At 23.0% G+C, this 12,663-nt stretch overlaps 2 protein-coding genes across 2 annotated transcripts in view; one reads left to right on the top strand and one right to left on the bottom strand.

The window, feature by feature from the left end:
- Positions 1 to 366: 366 nt before the first annotated feature.
- On the bottom strand, positions 367 to 12,652 carry LOC117175180 (activator of basal transcription 1-like). The gene is made up of 4 exons (XM_033364803.1): positions 12,645 to 12,652; positions 11,249 to 11,544; positions 6,991 to 7,180; positions 367 to 717 (listed from the first exon to the last, which is right to left on the bottom strand). Exons 2-4 carry the CDS (start codon positions 11,517 to 11,519, stop codon positions 441 to 443), a joined length of 738 nt encoding a protein of 245 aa, XP_033220694.1. The 5' UTR covers positions 11,520 to 11,544; positions 12,645 to 12,652; the 3' UTR covers positions 367 to 440.
- The window catches only part of LOC117175179 (titin homolog), a 97,953-nt gene continuing 97,536 nt past the window's right edge, over positions 12,247 to 12,663 (top strand). Inside the window, exon 1 of the mRNA XM_033364801.1 lies at positions 12,247 to 12,402. The gene's annotated coding sequence lies outside the window, so the exon portion shown is untranslated. The remainder of the gene's footprint in view (positions 12,403 to 12,663) is intronic.

Below are 12,663 nucleotides of genomic sequence, written 5' to 3'. Positions count from 1 at the left end.
TAAAATATTTTTAAATACTATATTATAATATTTTATATTTTTATTATATTTTAATATATATTATATAATATTATAAAAAAATATTTTTCTGCCAAAAAAAATTATTATTATTAATCGTAAAGAAAAAATAGTAAAAAAATAAAATAGTAGACTTTTCAATCGAAAATAATTTACTTTTAACAAAAAAGTTACACTTTTTTATTTCTATTATTTCAGTTCCAATTTAGACGAAAACTCCAGAGACAAATTTTCTCGAAATCAGGCAAATTTTCATTTTTTCAAGCATTTCCAAAATAAAGATAAAGAAAAATCCTATAAAATTGATGAACACCCCTATTAATAAAAATAAAATAAATTAAAGCTATATTTTACATTAATAAATAATGTATTGTCCTATTAAAAAATTTAAAAAATACTTTCTATTTACATTATAAATGAGATTAACTAAATAATTTCTTGACAAGTTCTGTTCTATTATCCGTGACTTCGTTTTTCTTTTTCCTGATTTCCATATCGGTGTCTCTCTGAGTAACTTCCCAAGTGTCAGATGTTGATTTCTCTCCCTTATCTTTCTTCTTTTTCAATTTCTCACTTCTATCGACATTGAAAGAGAAAAAGCTTGCCTCACGTTTCGCCTGTGCGATTTCAGTAATCTTTCTTTGTTTGTGCACTGCCCTTTCGTAAGCGAGTCTTTCGCTCAAATGAATCCACTTAAATCTGAAAACAAATTTTATTTTCGGATTTAAGGTAAAATATTTTTTTCATTTTAATATCAAAGATTTCAGAGTCCAAAATTATCTCAAAACATGGGAAATAGGGCGATTTTTCAAAAAAAAAAAAAAAAAAAAAAAAAAAAAAAAAAAAAAAAAAAAAAATAGAGGTATGAATTCTTTCAGGATGCCTACTCAAATCCTGGAAAAAAATTCCTTGACAATTCCAGGTTTTTTCCTGGTATAAGTTTACGCGAATTTATTCTAAATAATGTTTTTTGGTCTATTTTCTAAAGAATTTAATTAATATTAAACGATATTTAAAAATTTAGTACTATAGATTAATTGAATAATTATATGATAGTAAAAACATAATAACAACAAACAAATCTTTATTTTATCTACTTATACTTCAAATTCAGTGCATATTTAGTCAAAACAGTGTGGGTACTATATCAAATTCTTTTCAAATCGCTACAAATTCCTAACTTTTTAAGTGTAAATTTTGATTTTCAAAAATATTCATGAATTTTCTACCTAATAGCGGATTTTTCAACTAAAAAAAGATCAATTTTCAAACAAATAGCTGCATTTTTTAACTAAGAAAGATCAATTTTCAACCCTAAACAGACTTTGTTCAAAGCAAATTAAATTCAACTTTTAACCATGTCGTTTTATTTTCAACTATGAAGATGAAATAATTACTAAAATTATCAATATTTAATAATAAACAGGACCATTAATTTTCTACCAAGAAAGATAATTAAAAAAATGTATTTCCAATAAAAAAAAAGTTGAATTTTCAACCAAACTAATGAATTTCCAACTAAAATGATGAATCATCTGGAATTTTTTGGAAAGGAGTTCAATCTTGAACCAAGTACTTTTACTTTCAACCAAAAAGATGAATTTTCAATTAAAATGATGAATATTTATATTTTTTTCTACCGGTCTAAAATAATTTTTTTTTAAATATTTATTTTTATTTCTAAAATGTGAAAAAATGGCTAAAAACCTAACAGCAAATAATATAAAACATTCAAATGTTGTAAAAATTAATCTTACAAGTGTTTAAAATTTAGAAATAAAAATCAATATCAAAAAAATATTGATTTTAGATCAGTAGACAAAAAAATTAAAATCAAATTATTTCATTCATTTTACTTAGTCAAATCCAAAACATAAAAAAATGCAATAGTTGAATTTTAAACAAAAAACATTAATTTTCAACTAGAGCTAAAAAAATTTCCACTAAAAGTAATAAAAATTGAGCTGCAAATGAAAGCACTCAAAGTGGATCCTTTAAATTGTGAACATTTAAATTTAAAAGTTTTTAATTAAAAAATTTTGTATTCAAATGCTCAATAATTTACGCGTATAAAATTAAAGGTACTAACATTTTTCAATATAAAAAAATTAAGGAATTTTAAATTAGAAGCATTAAATATTGAAGAATTGAAAAAAAAATTAACTGAACACTTCTTAAATTAGAAATTCAATTATTTTCTTTTCAAATAGTTAAAACCTCCTTGGAAAGCTTCAAAATTTTATTTCAAAATCATGAGAAATCTAGAAGTTGTTTTAAATTTGTTTTGAATTAAAAATTTTTTTGGAATTTTTGCCAGAGCTTCTAAGTATCTGTCAAAATTAATTGCATTTTTTTTACAATTTTCAGAAAATCCTGCAAATTTTACGTCAAAAGAATAAAAATACTTTTTAAAGATTCATAGGAACATTAAAAATAATTTTTCTTTTTGAAACATTATTTAAAGAGAATATTTAAAAAGTTTTTCAAAGATTTAAATAAAATTTTCAAAAAAGATTCTAGAAGATTTTAAGAAAACTCTTTAAAATTTGAATGATAATTTTTAATATTTTTAAAACTCCTAAAAATCTCTTAAAATTACTCAAAGTTTTTTTACGATTGTTCACTTGTAAATTATACATCAAAATTTAAAAATCTCACTTACAAATTAAGCATTTTTCAAATACAAAAATTAAAATTGTAACTTTCAGAGTTTAAAAGGCTCTTCGAAATTTTAACGATTCCAGGTTTTCTATGTCAAACAATTCAGTTAAAGATTCTTTACTTTAAAATATTTGGTTTCAATTTACTTGCCTTAAATAAAAATTAAAATATTGCTAATATTCAATAATTAATCTTTTTTTTTTAATTAAAAATTTCCAATTGAATGGGTTAAAAATGGAATATTTTAGACTAAAACAATATTTTAAATTTAATAAAATCCTTTAATTAAGAATATATTATTATGAAGTTATTTTTAAGTTGAAAATAGTTTATAAACTTTCAGTCACACGCTCACATTTGTTTATTGACTAAGACTTTCAAACTTGAACCGTTTAATTTCTAACATTAAAATCTGAAAATTCTTAAATTTTGAACTGATTTAAAATCGTTTTGTCAAATCGTTTTTGTTCACTTTCTATTGGTTAAAGTACATATAAATTTAAACAACATTTATTTATTTATTAAATAGGAATGTTTTTATCAAAAATATTCAACATCAAAAGGCTTTTATTTTTTATTTGTTCAAGCTTTTAAAAAAGCATTTAAAAATTCTTTAAATTAAAAATGTAAGCTTCAAAATAAAAATCTTCAATGGAAAATTTTTAAAGTAAGAAATTTCAACTAAAAAAGATTATTTTTTAACCAAATATTTAAAGTTTCGACAGGAATATTAAAGTTTTTAGAGAAAAACAAATTCATTTTTGGCCAACGAAAAAACGAAATTTCAACAAAATTGCTCATTTTCCAAACCCAAGAGATGGATTTTCAACTAAAATGATAAATATTTAACAAAAAATTAATTTTTAAACAAGAGAGTAACTGTCAACTGAGTAATTAAATCTTCATTTAAAAAAGGTCAAGTTGGGACAAAAATGGTATTAATTAAAATTTCAATCAAAGAAGATTTAAATTTGTATAAAAAATAATGGAATTCAACGAAAAAGAATGAATTTTCAACTGAAATCGTTTAATTTTCAACCAAAAACAGAATAGTTGAAATTTCAGTTTAAAAGGTTAATTTGAAAAAAGCGAATTTTCCCAAATATAGTTGAATACATTAATATAAAGCTACTTTTAAAAATGAAAACTCATTCTTCTTCAATTTAATATTGCAATTAAAACAAAATTTAGCACACTCCCAAAACAATTCCCTGACCCTAAAAAAAATCCCTGATATTTTCATATGGAATTAAACCAAACAGTTGACTTTAAAAACAAATAATTGAATTTTGACACTGACGAGACGAATTTCTAACAAAAAAGTTGATTTTTTAACGAATTAGTTGAATTTTCAGCTTGTTAAGATAAAAACTTACATAAGAAAAAAGGATTTTCAACAAAAAAGTTGAATTTTCAACCACGAAAGATTTGTCAGCCAAGTAAGAAAAGAATGGAACGAAATGCTTGGATTTTCTAGCCAAAATGATTATTTTTCTATAAAACAGTTGAATTTGGAACTCGAAAATATGTATTTTTAACCAAAAAATTAATTTTTAACTTATTATTTAAATTTTCTAACCAAGAAAAGAGCAATTTTTAAATAAAAAAGACAACAAAAAATATAATAGCTGATTTCATCAGTTGAAGTTTCAACTAAATATTTAAACTTTCAAACAAAATAGTTGATTTTTCAATTCGAGAAGACTATTTTTTAACCAAAAAGATTCTACCAAAAGACGAACTTTTAACAAATAAATGAGTTTTTAAAAAGCAGTTCAAATTTTAACCACTTAGTTGAAATTTTAACCAATAAAGACGAATTTTAATAAATAAATTTAAGAAAAGATCAATTTTCTACGAAATAGTTGAATTTTCAACAAAATAGTTGCAATTTTAACCAAAAGTGATCATTTAAAAAAAAAAAAAAAATTAGCAACAAATAGTTAAATTTTCTACCAAAATAATTTAACAAACAAAAAAAAACAATTTTCAATAAACAAGATTAATATTATCCACGAAAAAGAGAAATTTTGAAGAAAAAAAGAATTTTCAAATAAGTGGTTCAACTTTCATCCAGGTAGTTGAATTTTCAACAAAAAATGTAATGAAAAATGTAATAAAAGAGCTGAATTTTCAAAAAAAAAAAAAAAAACTTCAGCCAAGTAAGAAAAAAATGCAACCCAAATGTTGAATTTTAATGGCAAAAATACAAGATTTTTTTATAAAATACTTGAACTTTTAACCCGAAAGTATAGATTTTCCACCCACAAGTTCAAGTTTAACTAAATAGTTAATTTTTTAAACAAAATAGATAAATTTTCTACCAAAATCGACACATTTTTAACCAAATAAATCAACTTTTAACAAAGCAATTCAAAATTCAACTATGTAGTTGAATTTTAAATTAAAAAATTTTAAGTTGATGTTTTAACCAAAGTATATTTAAATTTCATATTAAAACCAGTTAAATTCAACCCAAACAGATTAATTTTCAACCAAATAGTAAAATTTGCAATCAAACAGTTGCATTTTAACCAAAAGATATGAATTTTCAAACCAAAAAGACAAATTTGCAACTAAGAATGATTTTTCATCCAATTTAAAATTAACATTTCAAAAAACTTGTTGAATTTCCAAGACAAAAACGCAAATTTTCTACAAAATACTGCAATTTTTCAACCAGGAAAATATTAATTTTTAACAAACTACTTAAATTTTTAATTAAAAATATAAATTTTTAAATAAAGAAATGAAAGGTTTACGAAATATTTTAACTTTCAACCAAAACAGATGAATTTTCAATAAAAAAAGACAAATTTGCAACTATTGATTGAATTTGTTAGCAAAATAGTAGAATTATCAACTCAAGAAAATGAATTTTCAACCAAAAAAAAGAGGAATTTCCAAATAATTTCCAAAATAATTCAACTTTCGGCAAATTAGTTGCTGTTTCAATTAAAAGCAATGTGAATGTCAAATAAAAAACAGTTAAATTTAACAAAAAAATACGAATATTCGACAAAAAAGTTGATCAAACAGTCAAATGTTTAAACAAAAGAGATGAATTTTCAAACAAAAAAGACAAATATGCAACAAATCTTTGAATTTTCTATCAAAATAGTTTAATTTTCAACAAAAAATATCATAGTTGATGTTTCCACCAAAAAATATTTAAATTCCAAATCAAAAACAATTGAATTCAACCTAAAAAGACGAATTTTCAACCAAAAGAGATGAATTTTCAAACCAAAAATACAATTTGCAACAAATATTTACATTGGCTGGAAAAATTGTCGAATTCTTATCCAAAAAGATGATTCATCAACCAAGAAGATTAATTGTCTACCAAAAATACGAATTTTTAACAAATTAGTTCAACTTTCAACCATGCAATTGAATGTTTAACCAATAAAAAATAGTAAAATTTCAAATTAAAAACAGTTGAATTAAAAAAAAAAAAAAAAGAAAAAGAATTTTCAACAAAACAGTTTTTATCTTTAACCAAAAGAGATCATTTTTCTGCCAAAAAGATTAAATTTCTACCAACAGACGAATTTTCAGCCAAAAAGTGACGAATTTTCAAACAAAAAAATTTAATTTAAAACCAAGAAACATTTTTAAGTGAAGAAAAAAATAATTTCAAACAAATTGTAAAACAATAAAGTCAAAAAGATAGATAATCCATCCTAAAAATATGAATTTTCGTATAAAAAAAAGATCATTTTTAACAAAACAGTTAAATAGCCAACCAAAAAGATGAATCACAAACAAAAGAAAAGGCTGAACTTTCCATCAAAAGATGAATTTTTAATCCACAAAGACGAATTTTCTGTAAAAAAAAAACGAATTCTCAACAAAATAGTTGAATTGTCGCCGAAAAAAAGATTAGTTTTCGACAAAATGATTGGATTTTTAACTAAATAGTCGAATTTTTAACCAAAATAGAACAATTCTTATCCAAAAATATAATATTAGATTTCCAATTAAATTAGTTGTCGTGCCAAAAATCAAATCTTTGAAAAAAATAGTTTTTCTATCACTTTAAGAATCAAAATAATATTACTGATCATAATGAGTTAATAAAAAACTTTTAACTTACAAGAAGGCTTTATTTTAACCATATTATTGTTAAAATCATTACTTTTCGTAAGTTTTAAACTATTTTCGTAATAAAAAAGGTTTTTTATTTCAGAGGAAATTACTGATACTTTTTTCACTTCTTAAAATCATAGAAAAGAGGAATGCTTTAAAAAAAAAAGAAAAAAAAATGTAAAATCTAATATAATTATTTCCGAGCTAAAATAAACGTACCTTGGTAAGTATTTTATGTTCCATGTTATGTCGCAAAATTTGCTTTTTTTGCTTACGGAAATCAGCGTATTGTTCAACCTCTCTGCAACGAATTTGGCTACTCTTTTACTTTCAAATTCAACCCAGCCTTCTGTGAAATGCATTGCTGGTTTTTTCCTTTTTTTCTGCTTTTTTGTTTTCGGTTTTAACTCTGAAATTAAATTAATTTTTAATTTTAGTTTCAGTTTAGAAATTTAATCATAAAAAGAAACATACATATTTTTCTACAAGAATGATCAGGCTTTGCAAAAAATGTTAATACAAAATTATTTGATATTAAAGGTAAATATTTTTTTAACAATTAATTAACTATTAAATTTGGACAGCCCACTATTATCTTTATACAAATGAAAAATAGTAGTAATAACGATGAAAAAAAAGAAGGCAACAATTTTGTTCGTATTTTTCGTAAGAAATTATTGATAATTTCAATAAACAATTCTTAGATTTCAAAGAATATTTATAATTTTTCGACAATAAAAAAAAATATCTTTCTAAAAGTTCAAAGAAGATTCACATTTGATTATAAATTATTTACTTAAAATTATTAATGATCAAATTCTAATCCTTTATAGATAAATAATTGTAAGATACAAAAAAATTAAAATACTAGTGTGATATTAAAGAAGTTCAAAATTATTTCGTTTTCATTTAAATAATTCGAAATTCTATACAATTTCAAATCAAAGACGAAGTTTCTACAAATAAGTTGAATTTGCAAGCAAACATAAAAATTTACTAACAAAATAATTAAACCTTTAATCCTAAAAATTTTAACAAAATAAATTAATAATTTAAAGAAATATAAAATTTCAACCGAAAATAGCGAAATTTTTAATCGAAAAGCATTATTTTTTTTAAAAAATTGTTGAACTTTAAATTAAATAATTTAAATTGTAAGCAACAATTGTAACTTTCTACAAGAAAGGTGAATTTGCAACAGAACACACAAATTTTGAACTAAAAGAGATAAATTTTCAACCAAAATTGAATGATTTAATTTTCAGTTTCAAACATCAATTTTGAACCTTAGAAAAAAAAAAGTTGAACTAAAATTATATCTGAAAAAAAGAACTTTTAACAAAGTAGTTTGAATTTCAATCAAATATTGTTATTTTTTAAAGGAAAATATAATAGCTGACATTTCAATTAAAATTGCCATAAAATAGTTAAATCCACCACCAATACAGATTAATTTTTAACAAAACAGTTGTATTTTTGACTAGAAAAGATAAACTTTCAACCAAAGAAATGAATTTTCAACTAACATTATGAATTTGCAACAAAAATTGAATTTATAACGAAATATTTTAACATTTAACCAAATAATAATAATAATAATAATATAAATAGATTTTCCATCATACGGTTGAAGTTTCAACTAAAATATGTACATTTTTAATTTAAAAAGATCGATTTTCGACAAAAAAAAATGGAATGGTTCAATTAATAATTAAATCTCCAAACAATACAGATTTATTTTCAACCACTTCCATGTTAAACTAGAAAAGATAAATATTCAATTACAAATACAAATTTTTAACAAAATAGATGATTTTTAACAGAATTTTTCAACTTGACGAATTAAACAAAAAAGAGCGAATTTTTAACCAAATAATTTAATTTTCACCCCAAGCAGACAAATTTGGTAAAAACAGATCAATTTTCAATAAAATAATTGAATTTTCAGCCAAAAATATGGGTTTTAAACAAGAAGATTAATTTTCTACCAAGAAAAACGAATTTTCCCCTAAATACATCAATTTTAAACAAAATAGCTAAAGTTTCAACTGAAAAATATTAATTTTTAACCAAAAATTGAATAGTTAAATTTTTAATAAAATATTTCAATCCTCAACCACAAAAGTTTAATTTTCAACAAAAGAATTGTATTTTGAATTTAAAAAAAAGATGAATTCTATATTAAAAATATCAATTTTCAAAATAAACGAAAGATAAACATTCCGTTACAAAAATTAATTCTCAATTGTCAAGCAAAGAAATAAATTTCAACTAAAATAATCAATCTTTAATAACAAAAAATTAATTGATAACCATCGAATTAAAAATCCAATAAAATAGTGGAATTTTAAATAAAAAAGAATATTTTTTAATCAAAAATATTAATTTTCTACCAAGAAAAACGAATTTTCCACTAAATACATAAATTTTAAACAAAATAGCTGAAGTTTCAACTGAAAAATATTAATTTTTAACCAAAAATGGAATACTTAAATTTTTAATAAAATATTTCAATCCTCAACCACAAAAGTTTAATTTTCAACAAAAGAATTGTATTTTGAATTTAAAAAAAAGATGAATTCTATATTAAAAATATCAATTTTCAAAATAAATGAAAGATAAACTTTCCGTTACAAAAATTAATTCTCAATTGTCAAGCAAAGAAATAAATTTCAACTAAAATAATCAATCTTTAATAACAAAAAATTAATTGATAACCATCGAATTAAAAATCCAATAAAATAGTGAAATTTTAAATAAAAAAGAATATTTTTTAATCAAAAATATTAATTTTCTACCAAGAAAAACGAATTTTCCACTAAATACATTAATTTTAAACAAAATAGCTGAAGTTTTAACTGAAAAATATTAATTTTTAACCAAAAATGGAAGTTAAAATTTTAATAAAATATTTCAATCCTCAACCACAAAAGTTTAATTTTCAACAAAAGAATTCTATTTTGAATTTTAAAAAAATGAATTCTATATTAAAAATATCAATTTTTAAAATGAATGGAAGATAAACTTGCAGTAAAAAAAATTAATTTTCAATTTTCAAGCAAAGAAATAAATTTTAACTAAAATAATCAATTTTTAACAACAATAAATGAATTGATAACCATTGATTTTAAAAAACCAATGAAATAGTGGAATTTTAAATAAAAAAGAATATTTTTTAACCAAAAATATTAATTTTCTACCAATAAAGACGAATTTTCTACAAATTTATGGTGGCCAATATTTTTTTAAATATTGTCTACTCCCGGCTTTCTCCCGTTAAAAAAAATTGGATTTCTTTGCGAAATCGACACTTTTTCAGTCGGTTTCAAATATTTTTGAATATTTTAATATTGGACAGTTGACAACTGGGTCATTCAAAATTCATAGGAATTGAAATTGTATACTTTCCAATTAAAGGTGTTAAAAATTAAATAATTGAAGATTAAAAACTTTTCAATTTGATTAATTTTAAATTCAAAGCGATTAAAATTTCACATTCAGGATTGAAAAATAAATTAAATCTTTTAAAGTCGAAACTTCTGAAATTCTAGAATTTTAAATTGTTATTACATAATAAAATGAAAATTAAACATTAAAGCTCATTAAACAAATTTTTCTGAAATGAAAAAAAAATGAATTACATTCTAAACAAACAAAAAAACTTGGTAAATAAATAATTAGCTTCAAAATTAGTAGTTTTTAAATTGCTAATTATACTTGCCAAAATTTAAATAATTAAATTTTAATTGCAAAATTAAAACATATGAAATGGAAAAATTAAACTCAATTTTTAATTTTAAATCTTCCTTTAGAATTATTATTCATTCTAGAAATGTTTCAATAAAATATGTTCTGATTTTTTTTAATTGGACAATTTTAAGCTTTTCAATTAGAAATTGATTTATATTCATATCCAAAATTATTAAATCCAAAACTAAAATATTGTGAGATTTAAAATTCGAAAGCTTTAAAAAATTAATCTAAAAATTAATTTAAGAAAAAATTTTGGTTTCAAGGTTTCAAAGATTAAACTGCTTTAGAATTGCACATTAAAAACTATAATTTTTTTACTAAAATATTTGATTTCCGTCAAAAAAATGATTCATTTTCACCGTTAAAAATTGCGACAAATAGTGTGAGAAGTTAAAGTTTAATTATTCTAAATACTTAACAAAAATAATTCAATTTTTAACCAAGAAGTTTAATTTTGGAATAGAAAGAATAATTTTCTACCCAAAAAGACGAATTTACAATAAATAAAACATAAATTTTCGTTGCAATAGTTGAATTACCACCTAAAAACGTATTTTTCACCGGAAATTGGTTCATTTACTACAGTAATAAACAAAACACAAAGCGATCAAGAGGTCAAAATGAAAACACTACTAGATTTTAAGGTTATGTTCACTTCGAAGAACGTAGAGGACGATCATCACATTTTTTAATTAATCCAAATCGAAAATTATTTGTAACAAACCGTGTTCAGCGAGTTGTAGATAAACTCTCCCAATTTCTCCATACTGGGAAAAAATTTCTCGAACTTTAATCACGTTCATGTACTTTGGTATCGACGAAATATATATTATCCCTCGTTTCTTTTTTCTCACTGGCTGAGATTTAGATAATGGTTTAATATCCATCTCCGTATCGTCACTATTACCATCTTGGACTTCCATTTCTGTTTCTTCCTCACTTTGTTCTTCATTATCACTAATATATTTTGAACAAGATGCACGCGGTTCAGCCATTTTGAGCTCCAAGTTTCTAAACACGCTAAATAAATACAAACCTGCATAAACACGTGTGCGACATCAAATCAGCAACTAATAACATTTATTTATATAATCGAATCGGTAGCTTAATAGAAATTCAACTCTTTATTTAACAATTTAAATTCATTTTTGTATGAAAAATTAGCTTTTACCTAATTGTTCATCAATTTCATTCACATTTCATAAATTTCAACCGGAAGTATAAATTTGGATTTGAATATAGAAGATGAATTAAAAAAAATATTAAATGACAATTATGATATAAATGAGATTAAAACAAGTTTTTCTCATTGTTTTAACACTTCTAGTATAATTTTGTAATACAAAATAATAATTTTTAAGACATTAACGCTATTTTAATCTATAATTTGAATAATTTCATAATAAAAAAATAATCGCGCCAAAGGCCAAGGATCGGAGTCGACAAGGAAAATCCGGCTCTGATTGGACGTCACTTATTTAAATCTCCACTTCCTGAAATCAAAATACTGTTTTTTTTAACTGAACTATAAAACAAATAAATTAGTTGACCCCTGATTTTTGTATTCCAACACTCTTTGAAAGTAATTTCATATTGAAATAAAATATTCTTTTCATCATTAAATATTGTTCCTGAATAAAAAATTCGATTGCAATTGGGCGGGCCAATCCTGACTTGACCTACGCACTGCGCAGTTCTAACTGCGCAGCGTCCGGTACGCATGAAGTCGAGGGTAACACGCAGCACAATGTTTCCGTAAAAAAGCCGCGGTTTCCAGCAAACTGGCTGGTGCATTTGTTAAATTTTTGCTGAAAAAATCCTCGTCTGGACGAGGGACGCACTACGACGGTATTTTCATAACAAAGGCGTGCGTCATAGGTGAGTTGAAGCTTTTTCTTGTCGGTGTACTTGCTCTACTCCGACGAATCAAACAAGATGGCCACCAGGCATTCTTGGCGGTTCTGTTTATTTTTGCATAAAATATGCCACATTTCGTGCCCGGGATTCAACTAGCCTCGAAAATTCTAATTATCCGTGTGAAATTCCTGAAAAGTGAGGATTTTTTCCTACCTGACAGTGCCTGTCACGCATTTGTGTTTAGTAAATATTGGCATACGAACTTGCAACGTGCTGTAAAGA

The sequence above is a fragment of the Belonocnema kinseyi genome, chromosome 6, assembly GCF_010883055.1.
Source record: "Belonocnema kinseyi isolate 2016_QV_RU_SX_M_011 chromosome 6, B_treatae_v1, whole genome shotgun sequence".
Lineage (NCBI taxonomy): Eukaryota > Metazoa > Arthropoda > Insecta > Hymenoptera > Cynipidae > Belonocnema > Belonocnema kinseyi.
Note: the sequence above shows the minus strand (reverse complement) of the source record. Positions and strands in the feature narration are given on the sequence as shown.